The sequence below is a fragment of the Aotus nancymaae genome, unplaced genomic scaffold, assembly GCF_030222135.1.
Source record: "Aotus nancymaae isolate 86718 unplaced genomic scaffold, 86718_ANA_hifiasm-v0.15.2.pri h1tg000029l, whole genome shotgun sequence".
In the NCBI taxonomy this organism is placed as follows: Eukaryota; Metazoa; Chordata; class Mammalia; order Primates; family Aotidae; genus Aotus; species Aotus nancymaae.
Window position 1 is genome coordinate 84,791,158 of NW_026988442.1, and position 22,624 is coordinate 84,813,781.

Consider the following 22,624-nt stretch of genomic DNA (forward strand, 5'->3'; position numbering starts at 1 on the left):
CCTTTCTAACTTTCCCCAGTCCCACTGTTACTCCCTCCCTAGAATAAACCACCTGCCATTCTTAGGTTAGCACACCCGCTCTGCTGTTATACTCTCATTCCAAAGGTTAATAGCCAGAGACGATAAAATATTATTTTGTTTTAGATGGGGGTTTTCTCTGTTGCCCAGGCTGAAGTGCAGTGGCACAATCATGGCTCACTGCAGCCTCGACCTCCCAGGCCTAAGCAATCCTCCCATCTCAGCCTCCCAAGTAGCACCATGCTCGGCCAATACTTTTAGTACAGATGAGAGTCTTGCTATGTTGCCCAGACAGATCTCGAACTCCTGAGCTCAAGCGATCCTCCCACTTTGGCTTCCCAAAGTACTGGGATTACAGGTGTGAGCCGCCAGGCCAAGTATTATTTTGTGTATTAAAATTATAGAGTTACTTACTAAAATGAAAGAATCTACAATACATCCTGTAGTAGAGTAGTTAAAACAAGAAAGGGCCAGGCATGGTGGCTCATGCCTGTAATCCCAGTACTTTGGGAGGCTGAGGAGGGTAGATCACAAGGTCAGGAGTTCGAGACCAGCCTGGCCAATATGGTGAAATCCCGTCTCCACTAAAAATACAAAAATTAGCAAGGCATGGTGGTGGGCACCTGTAATCCCAGCTACTCAGGAGGCTGAGGCAGGAGAATTGCTTGAACCCGAGAGGCAGACGTTGCGGTGAGCCTAGATTGTGCCACTGCACTCCAGCCCTGGGTGACAGAGCAAGTCTCCATTAAAAAAAAAAAAAAAAAAAACAAGAAAGCAATGCCTCAACAACGTGTTGAAGGAATTGCCCCATAAGGCAATAATATGTTATAACTGTGCTACAGCCAAATTATTGTATTCCTTTCAAAAAAAAAAAAAAAAGAGAGAGAGAGACTTCAAGGGAGTGTTTCTTTACAGAAGAATGCCAAGTAATATGTGTAGAGAGAATCACAGAATTAGAAAAACCACCATTTTTCAACTACCAATGATTCAGATAAGGATCATCAATAAATGCCAAACCATTAGAAAAAAGATACACAAATGGTCTCAATGATCATCACTCCAGAGACTATTGATAAATTAGAAAGGCACGTTTACACCAGGAAAATCCGGTGGATGGTACCTTTAGCCGAAGGCTTTAAACCTGTATCACCAAGGAAGGGATAAACTGACATTCGGTGCTTCCTGATGTGATATGATAAGAAGGAATCACCTACATCAAGGCCAGCAAACTATTTTGGTAAAGGCCAGTGAGTCAGTATTTCAGGCTTTGTGGGCCAGTCTCCGTCTCTGTCACAACCATTCAACTCTACCACTGAAGCACAAAAGTGGTACATATATGGGCCACAGGCTGTAGTTTGTTAACCCCTGATCTGCATGGTAAACTTGCTAAAACTGATCAACCTGAATCTAATCATGAGAAAACAATCTAAACAAATGTAAATTATGTAACATTCTATAAGACACTTGCCTAAATTTTTTTTTAAAATCAATATAATGAAAAACAAAAGAATGTGGGGAACTGTTCCAGATTAACGGAGATTAGAAAGACATGGCTTGTCGCAAAAAGACATGAAGTACCCTTCAATGCATACTCAATGCATTTTTTTTCCTTTTTTTTTTTATATACAGCTGGGGTCTTACTGTGTTGCCCAGTCTGGTCTCAAACTCCCAGGCTCAAGTGATCCTCCTACCTCCGCCTTCCAAACTGTTGGGATTACAGGTCTGAGCCACTGTGCCTGACACCTTTAATGTATATTTCTAAGTAAAAGAATCCATTCTGAAAAAGTTACATACTGTATGATTCCAATTCAATTAACATTCTGAAAAAGATACAGAGATAAGAAAAAAATCAGTAGTTGCCAAGGGTGCAGCATGGGGAGGGAGAGGGTAAAGAAGTGAAGCACAGTGGATATTTTAGGCAGTGAAACTATTCTGTATGGCACTGTAAGGGTGGCTACACGACATTACCCATTTGTCAAAACCCATAGAACTTTGTAGCACAAAGAGTGAACCTCAATGTATGCAAAGTAAAAAAAAAAGAAAGAGATGGTTGGGCACAGCGACTGACGCCCATAATTCCAGCACTTTGGGAGGCTGAGGCGGACAGATTGCCTGAGTCCAGGAGTTTTGAGACCAGCCTGGGAAACACAGCAAAACCCCGTCTCTACTAAAAATAAAAAAATAAAATAAAAGTCAGCCAGGCATGGTGGCATGCATCAGTAGTCCCAGCTGCTCAGGAGGCTGTGGTGGGAGAGTGACCTGAACCCAGGAGGTTGAGGCTGCAGTAAGCTGAAATGGCACCACTGCACTCCAGTCTGGGCAACCGGAATGAGACCCTGTATCAAAAAAAGAAGAAAAAGTTTATTTAAGAAGTCAGGGGATCCAAGGAAAGAATGCAGGTGGTGACAAGAGAATCTAATCTATCTGTACTACAAATGCTACAACAACCTTACTGAAGAGAGTAGAAGGGAGTGGAAGAAAAGGTGCTGACCTGAATAACTCTGGGAATGAACAGATTTTATAAGACTATAGTGCTTATGGTCAAACGGCACAAAAGGACTGTATCTAACTGGTATCAAGTTGCTTCCCATGGGGATACACTGCTATACCTGTATGCTAGAATTAAATAATTAAATAAAGGCGGAACCATGTTTCTCACTGTTGGTGTGGGAATTAACAGATAAACAAGGAAAGGAAGCTAGAATGAGCAACTGGGTAATGGATCAGAGATGGGAAGATCAGTAAGAATTCATGTTTAACATATTTACATCTAGATGGTTACATATTAAAATATTTGTAGATGTGTGCATATGCACAGGTTAATACAGACACATAAATTTATTTGCCCTATCAACTGAGACAGTCTAAAATAAAACCCCTTGGTCTTTAGATATCTACTATAGAAAAAAGAAAGAAAGAAATAACACTCTAGTAGTAATGAAAACATCTAGTACCTAGATCCTGGTTTCTAATAGCATTTTCCAGTGAAAAAGAACTGAGACTCCTTGGAAATAAAGCTGATTCTAGGAACAGGACATGTACAAGGTGAGCCTGGAGCATCCTGTAGTACCAGACAGTAAAAATACTGAACACATGCACCCATACACACTGGGGACGTATGTCAAAGGAGCTCAGGAGGCCACTAAAAGAGCTCCCAAAGCTAGAACAATCTGAGCAACAAAGTAAAGCCTGCCATGCAGAACTCCAAAGGATTTTTGTAACATTTTATTCTAAAGGAAGGAGAACATAACCCCCGAGTTTTTAACTGTGGATATGAATTCCTTCTGAAAAGCACAATTTGAAAAGGGAAGGAAAGAAGAGTACATTTATATTAGAGAAAACTGACGTGACTTCAACCACTTAATCACAGTCAACATCAATAATCACACATCATGTGGAAAGCGTACACCTCTCATACGATCTGATAAAAGTCACTCTGCCTCTGTGACCTTCCTCCCCAAAACCCATAAGCCCAGTCTAACCATAAGAAAAACATCAGACTGAAATGGACAGTTGGACAGAACTTCCACAGTGTTCTTTTTCATAGTTGAGATAACTTTACATTTCGAAACCAGATCTGAAGTATTAATAAGTATTAAAATGCTTCCAAATTAGGAATACTTAAAATAAATTTATGTTACCTAGATAACCGGTTTGTCTAGTATTCTGAATCTAAAAAATATAGTCATCTATAGATACCTCTATGATCATATTTGATTAATAGCTGTTTCCCAGGATGGGTGCAGTGACTCATGCCTATAACCTCAGCACTTTGGGAGGCTGAGACAGGCAGATTACTTGAGATCAGAAGTTTGAGACCAGCCTGGCCAACATGGTGAAACCCCATCTCTACTAAAAATACAAAATTAGCTGGACATAGTGGTGCACACCTATAATCCCAGCTACTCGGGAGGCTGAGGCAGGAGAATCGCTTCAACTCGGGAGGTGGAGGTTGTTAGCGGAGACCACGCCACTGCGCTCCAATCTGGGCAACAGAGCGAGACTCTGTCTCAAAACAAACAAAAAAAAATCAATTTCTCATACATCAGCAATAGGTTTATTATATTTATATGTAAATACACACGTTTATATTTATTATATTTATAAGACTTAAGGTTTTGATGACCTGATGCTCTAGGTCCATGATTCTCAACGGGGAATGAATAAAATCTAACCAAAACTTTTTGGCTGAGGAGAAAATACAAACAATGATGGCAGGTGACTAGGTTAACCTGTGGATGCCAAACATGACTACAAAAGAAAAGAACATTTAGAAAGGCTTGGGGAGGGAGGAAGATCGAAAAATAAAATTTAATTTAAAAAGAAAGGCAATAAAGTATGTTAAAAAAAACTTCAAGAGATCTTTCTTCACAATGACCATTTCTGTATCTGCACAAAATTCCCTATGCCACTATGTCAGACAATCTCTATAGCACTCAGTATTCAAAATGCTAGAGCAAGATGAACTAAATTCAAAGATCCTTTTGACACTGAGTCCATCCATCTATTTCAGAGATTCCCACCCAACCAAGTGAGACAGTAGAGAAGAATAAAGAATCAATTTTGTGCAGTGTTTAATAAGAGTACATGTTTGTTAGTTAACACACCTGGTTGATCTGCAGCTTTGCCTTTTATTACCCATGCAACATCAGTAAAGTTTTTTTTCTTAATTCATTTATTTTTTTTGAGACACAGTGTTGCCCTGTGGCCCATACTAGAGTGCAGTGGTGCAATCAAAGCTCAATGCAGCCTCAACCTCCTGGGCTCAAGCGATCTTCCCACCTCAGCCTCCTGAGTGCTGGCACTACAGATGCATGCCACCATGCCCAGTGAGTTTTTTTTTTTTTTTTTTTTTTTGGAGAGACAGGGTCTTGCTATGTTGTCCAGGCTGGTCTCGAGTTCCTGGGCTCAGGGGATCCTCCCGCGTTGACCTCCCAAAGTGCTGGGATTACAGATATGAACCACTGCACATGGCCAGGCAAGCTTCTTAACCTCTGTTCCTTAGTTTCTTCACCTGTAAAATGGTTCCTAATTTAGAGGGATGCTATGAGGATGAAATGAGATAATCTAGGTAAAATTCTTAGCATATTACCTGATACATAGTACTATTTGCTACCATTATTATTACATATTTCAAAAATCCCTCACTATCAAACCATCTGGTCTTTGTTACGTATAAAAGGCAAATATGTGACCCACCAACCTTTCAGAGTTCCACAGTATCTCAAATCAGATGACAAAAATACGCTTGGACACAGAGCCCACAACTCAAATAAGTCTGTACCCCAAAAGGTCACCTTTTAGTCAGTGGAACACATTTCCCTAAGTGCACAATTAAAAGAAGCAGTGGCTGTTATTCCCACTGCAGGTGAAAGGTGTGAGGAGGCAGGTCTGAGCATCTCACTGACCAGTACCACTGCTCTGCTGGGGAAGGCGTCTGTAGTACCTGAGAAGAAAAGAACACCATGATCCTGGAAAAATGACGTCTTCCAGTCATTGTAGCAGCTTGAAAATACATCTTATTCTCAAGGACTTCAAGAACTTAGTCTGCAGTGTACGAAGAACATCACAGCACTTGCTGTATTAAGAAACACTGCAGCCCATAATACGCAAAGATTACAAAATAAAAAACTAGGGATTTGTTTCTGTTTCAAACTCTGACTATGCTTTGGGTCACGACCTTTCAAAAGCAGGACACTTTCTAATTGACGCTGTCAGAGACCAGGAAGTGTCCCCCAAAATATGCCTCTTTAGCATAAGGACTGTTTTGAGATAAGGGCAATTAAACAGCAGCAGATGGAGGAAAGCTCTCAGCCCTCCCGCTGTTTACCTAAAATCAGGACAAATAATAGATTTACAAAGACAAAAGGTATCCTGCCCACCTCTCTACCAGGGAAAACAAAGGTTAACCACTGAAGACAACCTTAGACCCTTATAAGTCTGGAGATGGCACAAGAGAATCCACATTAACGAGCTTTACTCATTAGCCTCTATCTGTCAGTTGCTCACCTTCTCACAAGTTGTCACCCTTAGAAATTCAGAGTCCATTTCCTTTGTCTTGTCACTTCTCTAAAATTTTATTCTTTGTTGAGGATGCTACCTAATCTAGTGGGTGGGCAGAATGAGAGAGAAAGAAGAGAAGAGAGGGAAGAGAGTAAGCGGAATTGTTTCAAGGTGAGCAGATCTATGTGAACCCACTCCTAAAAGTCCGAGGAAGCTGACAGGCTGAAGAAAGTGGCTGACATATTCAGTTTCTTAGAAAGACACATTTAATGAGAACTTACAAACAGAAACCATGTTTCTGTCTCAGGCTTTGGCAGGACAAGACAATGGATCCACATGCCACTAACCCCCAGACCCAGGGCTTATATCATAGGGAAACGGTGATTCTGAAGGGATGTGTAGGACAAGCAACGTACAATAACTCCAAGGTTGTCTGACCTCAGGTCAGGATTTACAGTAAGTACCTGTTCTTACACAAGGAATACTATATAACCTGGAAATCTTACAGGCATCTCAAAACTGGGGCTAATGAGAAGTCAATATGGCAGATCAGCATCCAAGATGGAGTTGCTTTGGCCTCCACAGGAATAAAACAAATATAACAAAATGTTAACACAGGGAATCTGTGTGAAGAGCATCTAGGAATTCTTTGTCCTGTTCTTGCAACTTGTCTATGAGTTTGAAATCATGTCAAAGGAAAAAAATTACATTGGATATAAAGCAATACATTTGTCAAAACCAATGGAACTAGATATGAAATCTGAGATTGCACCATATATAAATAACACTTCAATTAAAATAATAAAACCTTATTTTAGATGTTTGATCAAATGTCGATGATTGGACAACTTCAATAATTAAAAACAGAGAAGATAAACCCATCGAGGATGTAACAGAATGAAGACTAACTTCATGCCTACTTTTAGTTTGAAACAATAAACGAGCACCGCCATTTCTGTGTCTGTGACAACAATTACCAGCAGCTCTCACGAGTTCCTCTGCACGGCCTCTGCTCCCCTCCCACCATGCTTCCCCATGTGACCACCCCACACCCTCTGTACTCATCTGGGTACCACAATTAGCTATATTACACTCCCTTGCTAATCAACCTCCAAACACTTAAGCCCATTAACAACAAACCTGGATATTACCTGTTTTTAATTAAAAAGTAAGAAGTCAAAAATGATGGTCACAATCCCTCATGAGGACACAGACTGTTCAGTGAGAACCCTTGAGGGAGGCCCTCCGCAGACGCCAGGGCCCAGAACAGGGGCTCCCCCAGCACCCGGCTTAGAACCCAAGTTAACCTTTCAAAGTACTTTAGGATTTATTAAAGATTACTATGTCATAATCAGCAATTTTTTTAAATACTAATAAAACAAAATGGCTTTCACATCTCATACCTTGCTTTAGAAACAGTATAAATTCCTTTACAGTTTGGTCCAAATTCACTCCATGATACACTACAGGTTTGAAATTGCGATGTTCAAAAGAACGGATGAGGCGAACTGTGACGGTCACTTCTTCAGGAGCCATGTGAAGAAATTCCTGTGGCAAGAGACAGAAGAACCGTCGAAATGAAGTCAGTTCACAGTTGTCTACTAGCTCCTAGCCTGCATCTCTATCATCAGCTCTGTGGCACCAGCCCCCTCTTCCCTGCTGCATGATCACTGACAGAGTTCCAGGGCCCCCAGAAGGGTCCTAGTGATTATGCCTAACTATCCACTGCAATCCTGGATGGCTCTGTCACAGTCACAGATGTTCTGACCAGCAGAAAACTGACAGGGTACAGAAGATGAACCGAAGTAACACAGGGGCACGTGTACGTGCGGAAGCAGAGAAGCAGGATGGCCGAACACAGACACACAGCAGACACACGCCTACGGTGGGTGCCCTATGTCAGTGCGCTCCTCAGCTGGCCCTGAGATGGAAGCACATTTATATTAGAATCAACTATCAACAGACAGCATTTCAATCTCATAAATGCTGCCAGATTTCAGGGCCCATTTAATTATATACGATGGTGTTACCTGTCTTTCACATTACTAAAGCTGAGTATGTATATTTCATCCTAAAACTAAGTACTAGGCACATGTGTCAGGTCTTAATGTTATCTCATTTAATTCATTTAATTCTCTCACCAAACCATGAAGCATTTCGCCTCATGGTTTGGTGAGAGAATTAAATGAGATAACATTTTAAAGATGAGAAGCCTGACTTGGAGAGATTGTTAGTAATAATGGAGTCAGGATTCAAGTATCAATTTTAATTCCAAAGTCCATGTTTTCTAGTGTGTGTGTGTGTGTGTGTGTGTGTGTGTGTGTCTGTGTGTCTGTGTGTGTTTGTCTGTATGTATGTGTGTATTCCACACAAATTGGAAAATTACCCCAAATTATTTCCTCCAAAAAGTTTCTGCAGAACTGCCAATGTTTTCTTCCATGCTTAAAAAATATTTTTGTTTTAAAATATTTTAAGCAAACAGTTAAAAAAAAAAACCAGAAACTGCTACACTATCCTGTCAAATCTTAACATTCTGATGCATCTGCATCAATTTTTAGAAAGAAAAAAAAAAACACATGGGAAGCCCTGTGTACCCTCCCCAATTCCATCAGCATTTCCTGCCCTGGGAAGACAGAGCAGTAACTCACACACACCATTCCAATACATCATTTCACACTCTAATTCATATCATTTGAATCTACAGAAAATAGACTATTATGCAAAGCAGTTACAACACTTTCTATATATATATATTTTTTTAACTTTGTTTTGTTTTGTTTGAGATAGGGTCTTACTCTATCACCCAGGCTTGTCTCTAACTCCTGGACTCAAGTGATCCTCCTGCCTTGGCCTCCAAAAGTGCTGGAATTATAGGTGTGAGCCACTGTGCCCAGCAACACTTTCTTTATATATCAACAATGCTTACATGCCAGATGCTATTCTAAGTGCTTAGCATTCACTGTATCATTGACTGCCCACTCACCTCCAATCACCCTGTGAGGTTGGTAAGATCATCTCATACAGAAAAAGTGAAACACAATCTGAAGTACTGTGCCCACAGATACACGGTATGGTTAACTTTACATACATGGTGTATTATATGTAGCTTCCGCAAGCTTCTCAGCATTGCTTTTCTTTTTTTTTTTTTTTTAGACGGAGTTTCACTCTTGTTACGCAGGCTGGAGTTCAATGGCGCAATCTCGGCTCATCGCAACCTCCGCCTCCTGGGTTCAGGCAATTCTCCTACCTCAGCCTCCTGAGTAGCTGGGATTACAGGCACGCGCCACCATGCCCAGCTAATTTTTTGTATTTTTAGTAGAGACAGGGTTTCACCATGTTGACCAGGATGGTCTCGATCTCTTGACCTCGTGATCCACCCGCCTCGGCCTCCCAAAGTGCTGGGATTACAGGCGTGAGCCACCACGCCCGGCTGCTTTTCATTTATCTGTGTTGACAGATGTAACTCTAACTCTCATATTCACTTTCTGAAGTATCAAAAACCCATTTGTTTTAAAGATACAAGCAGGGCATAGTTCCATCCAGTAGTAGCTACTTTGTGCTACTTACAACTTTGCATGTAACTTTCAACCATAATATACAATATGAGTATTAGAAAAAAATACCTGTAATGCTGATGAATGTGAAGAAAGATACACAACCTCACTAGTAGTCAGGGAAATTCAAAATAACTAGATATATCACTCATCTAACTGATAAATTAAAAAATCTAATGATACCTACTATTGGCAAGGGTAGAGAGCAATGAAAACCTCATAGTGATGGCAGGCACTTAAAGGAGTAGGACTTTTGGAGACAATTAGGCAATATTTAGTAAACTGAAGATACACACACCTTTTGATCCTACAATTTCATTCATGTGTAGGTACCCCAAGGAATCTCACATATATCCACAAGGAGGAACTGTAAAAGAACATTAATAGCGCACTGCAAAAACTGGAAACAACTGTCCATCAGCCGCAGAACAGATAAGTAAATGATGGAGTATTCATACAATGGAATATGACAAACAACAGACATGAATGGATTGGAACTACAAGCATCAACATGGATAAATCTCAAAAATATTACCATGAGTGGAAAAACAGCAAGTTGCAGAAGAATCAGAGCATCCCGTACTATCATTTGTACAAAGTTCATAAACATAGGCTTTATTTTGTTTGACAGAAGACAATAGGCCAGGCACAGTGGCTCACACCTGTAATCCCAGCACTTTGGGAGGCCGAGGCAGGAGGATCATTTAAGGTCTGGAGTTCGAGACCCGCCTGACCAATGTGGTGAGACCCAGTCTCTACTAAAAATACAAAAACGAGTCAGGTGTGGTGGCGGGCACCTGAAATCCTAGCTACTCAGGAGGTTGAGGCAAGAGAATCCCTTGAACCCGGAAGACAGAGGTTGCAGTGAGCCGAGATTGCACCACTGGACTCCAGCCTGGACAGCAAAGCAAGACACTGTCTCAAAGAAACAAACAAAAAAACAAGTTCCATGAATTTAAGAAATTAACATACATTAAACACAACAATTCCTCGCACATAGAAGGATCTCAATAAGTAGTGCTGCTTTTATCATTATTATTCTGTTTAGACTAAAATAGGTTTGGGTATAAAGATAGCTCATACAAGCAGCAGATAAACATAAATTCCTGGATGCAATGAAACAAAGGCTGGGCAGGCTGGCACTTGTGTTCCTCATGAAACTGTTTTTCACAATTACAGGGTTGTTATTTTCACTTAATAAAAAGCTGCTCATATACTGTACTTAAATAGTTAAATTTTTCCATTTAAAACCCCAAAATTTGTATTATATCTAATTTTGGACAAGTATTGCCATCTTTCTAAAAAATGTGCTTCAATTTATACTCGGTAACAAAACAATAGCTACCATCAGAAGGACCATTATCTAATTTGCCTTAAGGACAGTGGTACATATAGCTTGCTTGCCTAGAGAGGCTGATATACTGAAGAGGCAGCTTAGAAGACTGACCTTACAACTAATAAAATCTGACATTTTTCCCAGAAGGTTTGGTCTAGTTTTTAAAAAATGAATCTGATCAATTTTAAAAAGCATTCCTCAAACGAAAGGACAGAGAAGCCAACAAAAATAAACTTCGGAGTAAATTAATAAAAAATGTTCAAGGACATAAAAGATTTAAATAAATGAAATGATAGACAATGTCCTTAACTGCAAAGGTTCAAAGTAGTAAAGAAATCAAGTCTCCCTAAATCAACCTATGCATTTAATAGAATCCCAATCAGAATATAAAAGGGCTGTTTGGGAATCTTGAAACAAATAATTCCAAAATTCATCCAGAAGAATCTGTGAGCTTTGTCAGCAAAGTCATAAAACAACAAAAAAGAAAACAGACCAGTGACGTCAATTATTAAAACACATTATAAAGCAACCCTTATACAGGAACAAGTTTGTTTGGTTTTCATAATCTCACAAAATCCAGTAACAACCATTTTAATGCAAAATCAAGCTATAGTAACATAAACTGTGATATTGGAGCATAAACAGATGGACAAACCTGTGAAATCTAACAGAAAACTCAGACTTAAGATTATAGAAAATTTAGTATAAGATAAAAGTGGCATCTCAAATCAGTGGGGAAAAGATAATTTCCTTAATAAATGGCATTGAGAAAACTTGTCAGATATTTGGAGAAAAGTAATACTGGATTCGTATCTTTATGCCAGAGAAACAAAAACTTACATTGACACAAAAACCTGTATATGAATGTGCACAGCATATCCATGTGTAATATCCAAAAACTGGGCAACAATCCAAATGCCCTTTAACATATGAATGGTCAAACTGCAGTATATCCATATCATGAAATACTAGTCAGTAATAAAAATGAATAAACTACTGATACAGGGAACAATCAGGGTGAATCTCAAGGGAATTCAGCTGAATGAAAAAAGCTAGTCTCAAAAGGTTGCATACTATATAATTCCATTTTTATGTCATTCTTGTGATGACAAAATTACACAAATGGAGAATGCATTAGGGTGCTGCCAGGGGTTAGGGAAGGAGAGGGAAAGAAGTGTCTGTGGCTATAAAAGGGTAAAATGAGAGATCCTTGTAATGGAAATGTTCTGATTCTTGACTGTAGTGTTACCCATTCGTATCCACACATGTGATGTAACTGCACAGAACTAAATGCATATACACGCAGGCATATACATATATACACACACAAGTGCAGGTAAAACTAGTGAAATCTAAATGAGGTCCATTGCTTGTATCAATGTCAATTTCCTGGCTGTAAAATCGGACTATACTCAAGCAAGATGTGGATGAAGAGGAAATGGGATCCCTGTATTATTTCCTAAACCCACATGTGAATCTACAATTAACTCAAAATAAATACATTCTTAAAATTATCATTCTGAAAACCCTAATGAAATGAATGTAGATGATGATCATAAATCGGTGTCAAAATCATCAGATATAAGATTGATGGGGAACTTTAGCATGGGTACATCTGGGGCTGAAAACACCTGAACTTACTAATCATTATTAATGAATGAATCAAGCATCCAGATCTCACTCCCAGTTTATCAGGTGTGGAACTGATACAATAAGATGTGGAAGAACATGTTAAATGACACCACAATGAGGCCATCAGCCAAGTTCAGATGGTGGAAAATTCTACTGGAAAATGACTTGATTTCCTCAACAAATAGCATGAGAAATAGAAGAGAGAAAGGCTATATATTAAAAGAGATGATATCAACCAATGCAACATTTAGTCTTTGTATGGATCCTAATTTGTATAATATGAGATGATATTAGAAATTAATGTTAATTCTGTTTATATGATATTATGGTTATGTTTTTAAGTCCTTATCTTAAAAGGCTGAGGAATATACAGGCAAAATGAAATGATATCCTGTATTTGCTTTCAAATATCTTAGCAGAGGAAAAACAATTATAGAAGTGTAGATTAAATAAAGAATAGTAGAGACCAATCATGGTGGCCCACGCCTGTAATCCCAGCACTTAGGAGGCCAAGGTGGGAGGATCACTTAAGCACAGGAGAGTTTGAGACCAGCCTGGGCACCATATCAAGACCTCACCTCTACAGAAAAAATTTTTTTAATTAGCTGAGTGCAATGGCACACATCTATAATCCTAGCTACTTCGGAGGCTGAGGCAGAAGGATGGCTTGAGCTGAAAATTTGAGGCTGCAGTGAGCTATGTACTTGAGCTCAGGATAAGACTCTGTCTCGAAAAAAAAAAAGTAGACCATTGTTAACTATTGAAGCTGGGTATATATGAAACCTCATATACTATTCCATTTGTAAATGCTTGAAATTTTTCATAATAAAAACATTTTGTAAGAAGATTATAAGTGCACAAAGGTGTACACTTAAAATTTTTCTCTCATTGAAATGTTTCTAACAGTTAACAAAATTAGAATCCAATTAAATGGTCACCAGTAAAGAAATGGTTAAGTAAATTATGCCACACAATAAAATAAAATAACCTGCAGCCATTAAAGGGTGATATGGATGTATGGATATCAACTTTGAAAGATGGCTATGACATATTAGTAAAAAAACAAGTTAGTCGGGGCTCAGTGGCTCACGCTTGTAATCCCAACACTTTGGGAGGCCGAGGTGGGTGGGTCACCTGAGGTTAGGAGTTCGAGACCAGCCTGACCAACATGGTGAACCCCTATCTCTACTAAAAATACAAAATTATCCAGGTGTAGTGGTGCATGCCTGTAATCCCAGCTATTCAAGAGGCTGAGGCAGGAGACTCGCTTGAACCTGGGAGGCGGAGGTTGCAATGAGCTGACATTGGGCCACTGCACTCCCGCCTGGGTGACAAGAGTGGAACTCTATCTCAAAAATAAAAAAGAAAAGAAAAGAAAACAATTAAAGGGCTGGGCACTGTGGCTCACACTTGCAATGCCAGAACTTTGGGAGGCCGAGGTGGGTGGATTGTTTGTGTCCAGGAGATCAAGAGACCAGCCTGAGCAACATGGTGAAACCCAATCTTTACTAAAAATACAAAAATTAGCCAGGCTTGGTGGCATAAGCCTGTAGATCCAGTTACTTGGGGGGCTGAGGTGGGAGGATCACCTAAACCTGGGAGGAAGAAGTTGCTGTGAGCTGAAATTGCACCACTGCAGTCCGGCCTAGGAGACAAAGCCAGAACCTGTCTCAAAAAAAAAAAGTTAGAAAACTGCCTGTGTACAGTATCACTGCATGTTTGTAATGCAGGTGTATTACATGTGAACATAAGCATGGAGTGATGTCCAGAAAAGCCTTTACTAAAACATTAACAGTGGCTGTCTCTGGAGGGGCAGAAATCCAAGAGACTTGTTATATATACTTTCTAATATTGTTAGATATTTTACTAATGATCACGTTTTTAAATTAAGCTATTTCCAGTATATTTATATTTGCACTTTTCTGATGTATGCGTATGCATCAACAAAAAGTTATTTTAAAAACTCAGCTATTTCCATATCTTTTTAAGAAAGAAGGGATAACTGAACAAAGCCAACAATATCAAACTTACAGAGTACTGGAAAGGAAGTGAAGGGCTAAGAACTTAGTCATACTCCTGATATGTACTAAGAGACATCAAATAAATCCAAACAGCATTCAGAGGCACCAGAAGCAGGTCACACGCCCAGAGGAGTCTGAACTTGTTCAGGATGGCACAAGCCCCTTGATGCCTCTCCAGTGGTGTATGTCACCATCAAAGTCTGCTTTTCACATATCCCTCCAGCCACAATGACAGCTCACAGTTCCTCACACCCACCACGCTGTGGCCAAGCCTCTGCTACACCTCTCCAGCCCCGGCTTCTCTCCAAAATCTCTCCACCCCTCTCCCTCTTTGTTTTCCCAGAGGCTCCTTCAAGACTCAGCTCAGGGGCTATCTTTTGCAGGACACCTTTGAGCGGGGCTCCTCCTCTCCCCCAGGCTGAGCCATGGGCCCGTCTGTATGCTGTAGCACCTACCATTCCCTATTGATGTCATCTGTTTAAGAGGTCTGGCCCACAAGCTCCTTAAGGGAAAGAATGCCATATGGTTTGTTTATGTGGACCCAACAGTTTGTTTGGCATGAGGCACCTCAAAAGCCCCATAAATGTTCTTTTTAAAATTGTTACTTTTGTGTAGTGCTAGGGTCTTACTATGTTGCTCAGGCTGGTACTGAACGCCTATGCTCAAGCAATCCTGCTTTAGCTTCCCAAAGCACAGGATTACAGGTGTAAGCCACCAGGCCCAGCCCCCACAAATGTTTGTAGAACTAATGAGCAGTTAAAGGGGGCAGGGGAACCCGAATTCTTCCATTTCCTAAGGACACACTAACATAGCAATCTCACTAAAGACACAGGACCCAAGAAAACGTATGAGACATGGAAAAAAATCTTCTTTCTACAGAATATAAAATTAAAAAAAATAAAAATTAATATTAATTATATGTATAAAATGTAACATTTCAACAACAACTTGATTCTATTCATAATTATATATGTTAGATTTAATGTAGGATATGGGTATATTTCAACACATAAGACCCAGGTGGTGCTTTGACAAGTAAGAGTGCCTAGGGCTTAGGAAGGTCTTTAAACCTCTCTGCCTAAAACTCCTGTAGTTCTAGCTAGTACTTACCCAGCTGGTTTGGGGCAGTGAAGAAAAGCCCATATGCAAAGCAAAACAAAACTCTTACAAACAAACAAAGTAAACAGAAAACTTGCATAGGAACTGCCTTGTGTGGAGGTCCCTGTTCGCTGGCCAGTAACCACTGCATCAGAGCAGCCCAGCACCCTCTCCTCTACGGCTGCTTTTTTGGTCCAAGCTACAAGGATGATGAGGAGGGAAGCACAGCTTGGAAGCTTTGAGGCCCCATAAATGAGATGGGCCTTCACCCTTCAGTCCTGAAGCCTGTGGTGGAAATTCAGCAACCAAGGAAAGCTAAAACAAGCTAAATGCAAGGCTCCTTAACCCGCCCAGTGGCTCCCCTTCCCAAGCTGGCTGGTCTCCCCCAGGGCAGAGCTCTAAGCTGCAGAGCTATAAGTAAGCAGGGGAAGGCTTCTGGGTGAAAAACTAGGCAGCACACATGAAAGCTCAGAGCCAAGCATCAAGTTAAGCAAAAACACTCACAAGATACTTGATTGTTGACGTTATACTAATCTCTATCAACTCAAAAAAAAAAAAAACCACACGTCACTGCAGTTGATTCTGGTTGTTGGTAGTAGTTATGGTTTATAAAGTTGGCTGTGAACACTGAATTAGAAAATACTGAACCAATGCTCCTAGGGGAAATACAGGATAAGGAACTTGTGAGCCTGTCGTCACATTTTGGCAAATGATCAATACATAATCTTGTTTCACGCGTGTTTCTGTTGTAAGAGACATTATGTTTTGCCGATTCATCAGCACTGAACTCACAGCCAACAGCACTACAGAACCTGCCTGAACAAAGCTTACTAACACGATATTTTCTCCATAAGGCACATCACAGCCTTCCTGCACCTAGGAACACCTGACTGCATGTCTGCACTATGCTTGGGGGACATTTTAAATAGCAGAATCACCAACAGAAAAGCATTCAAATGAAAAAAATATGGCACTACATAGACCACAAACTGGTCACTTGTTTACAATATAAGAGCTAAAACAAGAAGACAGAGTGACTGAGCACAGTGGCTCATGCCTATAATCCCAGCACTTTGGGAGGCCCAGGCAGGAGGATCACTTGAGCCAAGAAGTTCAAGACCAGCCTGGGTAACATAGTGAGACCCCATCTCTACAAAAAAATTACCAAAATTAGGTGGGTATGGTAACGTAATCCCAGCTACTCAGGAGGCTGAGGTAGGAGGATCACCTGAGCCTGGGAGGTGGAGGTTGCAGTAAGCTGAGATTGCACCACTGAACTCCAGCCCCATCCTGGGCAACAAAGCAAGATCCTGTCTCAAAAAAAAAAGGCAGAGCGTTGTCTTGTTTGACCTCAGCTGAAAACATATTGAGTGATTCAAAATTTTCACTGCTCTGCCCACGTCTAAGAATGACCAACAAATGCCATGAGTATTGTTTTGGGGGTTACAAATAAATGTTAGCATATTGGTGAATTTGCTAATACAGAATCTGAAAATAATTAGGATTAACTGTACTACAAAAAAAGCACAGTATATATGCCTTATGGTATTTGAAGAAAGCATGTTTTTGACCTTTTTGTAAGAGAATGGAATCCCAAATGAGCTAACTATTAGAAGCTTTAAGGGTAGGAAAACCACTCTAAGCACTAAGGCAGTTAACATAGAGAAGACCTTATAACCACATGCCTACTGGCTGAACCTCCTTCATGCCATAGGCAGGTTTCCAATAAATTATGTTTATGACAAGAATTTTAACAGACTCCTACAGAGAATCATTTTGAAAAACTGAAATATTTTATAAAGCGTATCTACTCCCTAAGTACTATAAAATCACACTTGTCATATGTCAAGTTTACTTTAAAGTTTGTCTTATCCAAATGAAAAAGGTACAACTTTCAAAAAGGCAACGTTCGAACCCCTGTTCAATTAAATGTGGCCTAAAGCTGCCTCCACAGGTAATGAACTGCACCCTATCTTACTATGTAAACAAGCTGCAACCGAGCTTGCTAGTGTATTCTTATAATAAGTAACTGAGTCTCAGCCAATCACAGCAGCCAAACTTTCAGCCCATACAGGCTATAAACTGCCAAAACATGTCAAAATAAGGCAAAAGCCAAGCTGTAACCAATCAGACTACTTCAGTCTGTCACTTCTGTTTTCTGTCTATAAATACTGCCTGCTGAGTATTTATAGACAGAAAATACTATTGCTGCTTAGAGCTCTCCGAACCTTTACTGGTTCAGATGCTGCCTAATTCCTGCAGTTTCTTTACTCAAATAAACGCTGCTAAATTGAATTTGTCAAAAGTTTTCCTTTTAACACCATAGTATCTCTCTCTGAATATATATATATAGACAGAATATATATATGTGTGTGTAGTAATATTAGTGTGATTACACATATACATATCACACTAAATGTTTAATTCTCCTCTAGATTTAGGAACAGTATCACAGGGCACAGAGTCCATCACCTTACTTTTAAAACAACTAAAATCAATACAAAGAATATATTAAATACAGTTGTTACTGTTTTTTATGTGAGGAAACTAAATTGGTAAAGGTGACTAGGTATAAAAGGAGAAAGAGCAGGAAACTGCTAAGAAAAAAAATCACTGAATATGCAAATGATTTTGAAACTGCACCTTAATCATTCTGAAGTAAATAATCCTTAAGTACAACTAAATAGCATTCAAATATGTCATTTTACAAAAAAAAAAAAAATGTTATTTAAGGCCAGGGGTGATCTAGGGGAGCCTAAATTATTTCTATTACCCTTCTTAAAAAAACCAAACACCTAGCATACTGTTAGTAGAGATGAATGATATATGCTCACCATTTACAGAAAATTTAACCTTGGCAAATTAGTAACTTTACATTAAATTTCAGTTTAAAGTTTACAAGAATGACAAATTAAAATTAATTCACATGTAGGACTATGATTAAAAGTAAAATGTTAATTGCATTTTAATCTATCCTGGCCTACTTCAAAAGCATAATTTTAACTCTTAGATGGAGAACACAATTTTCTTCTAAAAAAAGATCTTGGTAACAATGAAATATCAAGAGCTGGACATTATAATAAAAAGAAAAAAGGTAACAAGAATTTTATTTTTTTATTTTTTTTGGAGAGTCTCGCTGTACTCTTGCTCTGTCACCCAGGCTGGAGTGCAGTGGCACAATCTCAGCTCACTGCAACCTCTGCCTCCTGCATTCAAGCAATTCTCCTGCTCAACCTCCTGAGTAGCTGGGACTACAGGCGTGTGCTGCCATGCCCGGCAATTATTTGTATTTTCAGTAGAGCTGAGTTTCATCATGTTGGCCAGGCTGGCCTTGAACTCCTGATCTCAGGTGATCAACCTGCCTTGACCTCCCAAAGTGCTAGGATTACAGGCATGAGCCATTGCGCCCAGCGCCAAAAATTTCCTTGTTACAACAGACTGGAGAAGGAGTGGAAGCAGGATTGGTAGATGCTGGTTGAAGGTACAGCTGAAATTAAATAGAAAGAATAAGTTCTGGTGTTCTATGGTTAACAGTACATTACAAAATGGCTAGAGGGAGTTTTTAAATGTCCTCACCACATGAGGCAATGGTCACACTAAGTACCCTGATTTGCTCATTCTACAACATATATATGAATTGAAACATCAAATTGTACTCCCAAAATATGTATAAATACGTGTCAAAGAATCTGCTTTACATTTTTTCAAAAGCACTTATTTTTTTAATATGAAACTCAGTATTTACAAACTACATTTATAGCAGGGCATGGTGGCTCACGCTTGTAATCCCAGCACCAAATTTGGGAGGCTGAGGCAGGTGGATAACTGATAGATCACTTGAGGTCAGAAGTTTGAGACAAGTCTGGCCAACATGATGAAACCCCGTTTCTATTAAAAATACAGAAAAAAACATTAGCTAGGTGTGGTGGCACACTGCTGTAATCCCAGCTACTCTAAGCGTTGAGACATGAGAATCATTTGAACCGAGAGCTGGAGGTTGCAGTGAGCCAAGATTGCACCACTGTACTCCAGCCTGGGAAACAGTGTGAGGCTCCATCTTGAAACATAAAAACTTAAGAAATATAAAAACCCTACATTTATAAACTAGGACTATATGAGCGGTAAATAACATTTGAAACCTTCTTGTCCTTTTCTTTGGGTTTAGCTGCATAATACAAACGAAAGCACCATTATTCCAGAAGAGTTGGTTAAATCATCTTTCACTGACAGAACTTTTGAGAAAGATATTTTCAACATATTCATTTATAAATGATTTCAAAGTCTTCAACCTTAACCATTGTTCAGATAGGTTAAAAAAATAAAATAAAATCTTCCACCTTCACCTCTAGGGGTTTAGGTAACACAGTAAGTGCAAGGTAAATTTTAGCTAATCTGCAAACTGGCACATGCTTCTCCATGCTGTAACTGCTTTACTGCATAATAACATTAGCAGCTGACATTCCCCGAGAAAGGGCCATAATCAGTTCCAAATAAATACATCCTTGATTACTGTTCACATCTACAATACACCACCCACTGACAAATCAACACCTACAATTCCTCAGACCTGCCATTATGACCTTCAATTTGGAGCAAATGCACAAAACCATAGTGTGTTTTCTCTGCTCAAGACATGCAAGGCTCTCCATAAACCATTCTGCACCGTTGAGTTTTCCAAAGGGTTGGAGACATAACCATTTGGAAAGAATATTTCACACACTTTCTTCCTTAAGCAAGCTATACTGAGTATAAATTCTATTTTTCTTGATTTGCAATCACCAGTGAGAATGTTAATCCTTGTACTGTGGGTTGGGAGACATTTCTCCATGGGTCTCTCACACTTTGGCATGTCTTATAAGCAGAGGAGCTGGCTGCTTTCATTCTGAACTATCTTTCAAGGATATGTGTATAGCAAACAGCTTAGAAAAACGGAGACAGTATCTCCCACCAGACTGTCCAGTAAAATGAAGACACCTCACTCCAGGGTAAGGCTGGGCAGGTTTGCTTGCAGCCCTTTATAAAGAATTTGATTTAACTAAACCTGGGGTTCTACAGCTGAGACACAAACCCACTGCACCTGCAGCAGCACCTAAGCTACTCTGATTCCCCCTGTGGGACCTAGAGGCAGGAGGAATGGAATAAACTCCTCCTCTCAGTGGTGGCATTAGATTCTCATAGGAGCGAACCCTATTGTGAACTGGGCATACACGAGATCTAGGTTATATGCTCCTTATGAAAATATAATGACTGATGATCTGAGGTGGGGCAGTTTCATCCCAAAGCCATCCCCCCTACCACCCCATCCATGAAAAAATTGTCTTCCATGAAACCAGTTCCAAAAAGGTTGAGGCCCGCTGCTCTACATCACCATCCACCCGACAGGATGTGACGGACATTTATAGAACACCCCACTAATGACTGCAAAATGCACATTCTTTTCAAGTATCCACAAAATATATGTCAAGACGTCCATATCCTGCACTACAAGAAAAAACCATGACAAGTTTAAAGAAGTGAAATTAAACAGTGTGTTCTCTGACCACAGTGGAATCAAATCAGGAAAGGCTTCAAACACTTGGAAACTAAGCAACAGACTACTGAACAAGCCCTGGACCAAAGAGGAAGTCTCAAAGGAAACTAAGGCCAGGTTCAGTGGCTCACCCTGTCATCCCAGCACTCTGGGAGGCTGAAGTAGGCGAATCACTTGACGTCAGGAGTTAGAGACCAGCCTAGCCAACACGGTGAAACCCCATCTCCACTAAAAATACAAAAATCAGCTGGGCGTGGTGGCAGCACTGTAATCCCAGCTACTCAGGAGGCTGAGGCAGGAGAATAACCCAGGAGGCAGAGGTTGCAGTGAACTGAGATTGCTGCATTCCAGCCTAAGTGACAGAGTGAGACTCTGTCTCAAAAAAAAAAAAAAAGGAACTAAAACTACACTGAACTGAATGAAAGTGGGACACAGTTAAAGCACTGTGAAGAGGAAAATGTATAGCATTAAATGAGAAAATGTCTCAAGTCAATAATCTAAGCTCCCACCTAAAGAACCTAGAAAATCAAAAGCAAAACAAACACAAAGCAAGCAGGAGGAAAGAAATAATAATGAAAGGAAATCATTAAAATTGAAAACAGAAAACCAATAGAAAGTCCATGAAAAAAAGAGCTGGTTCTTTGAAAAGATGTTTTCAACACAGACAAATCTTGAGCAAGACCAGCTAGGGAAAAAAAAAAAGAAAGAAAAGAAGGCACAAGTATCGGGAATGAAACAGAGGATATCATTATAGACTCTGCACATATCAAAAGATAATAAGGGAATACCATGAACTAATTACACACATACATTTCACAACACAGACAAAATGGACCAATTTCTTAAAAAACACAAACTACCACCACTCACCAATATGAAACAGACAATACAAATAGCCCTATAACCATTAAAGAAGTTAAATTCATAACTTAAGAACTCCCAAGAAAGTAATCTCCATGAGAACTTGATGGAGTTCCTGGAAAAAAGAAGGGAAGGAAGAGAGGAAGGAGAAAAGAAAATAAATCTCCAGGCCTAAAGGTTTCAATAGTGAACTCTACAAAACATTTAATGAAGAATTAACATCAATTGTACACAACCTCTTTCAGAAAACGGAAAAGGAAGGAACATTTCCTAATTCAGTTCTTGAAGCTAGTATTTTTCCACAATAATAAAGCCAGATGAAGTCATTACTAAAAAAAGACAATGGCAGACCAATATCCCTTATAAACATGAAAATCCTTAGTAAGACATTAACAAATAGAATTTGGCAATACATAAAAATATACACCATGACCAAGTGGAGGTTTTTCCAGAAAAGCAAGGTTAGTTTAATTTTTGAAAATCAATCAATGTAATCCACCATATTAACAAGTTAAAGAAGAAAAATCACATGATCATATCAAGGGATACAGAAAAGGTATCTAACAAAATT

General features: G+C 39.6%; 1 protein-coding gene across 5 annotated transcripts in view; it reads right to left on the reverse strand.

Moving 5' to 3' along the window:
- Positions 1-22,624, reverse strand: part of CUNH2orf76 (chromosome unknown C2orf76 homolog) — an 84,136-nt gene that overhangs the window by 51,416 nt on the left and 10,096 nt on the right. For all 5 annotated transcript variants that reach the window (XR_002478063.2, XM_021667919.2, XM_064382834.1 and 2 more), the window contains exon 2: positions 7,425-7,569. Coding sequence is in view for 4 of the 5 variants with exons in the window: in XM_021667919.2 (XP_021523594.2) it covers positions 7,425-7,557 (133 nt within the window). In the remaining variant the exon portion in view is untranslated. The remainder of the gene's footprint in view (positions 1-7,424; positions 7,570-22,624) is intronic.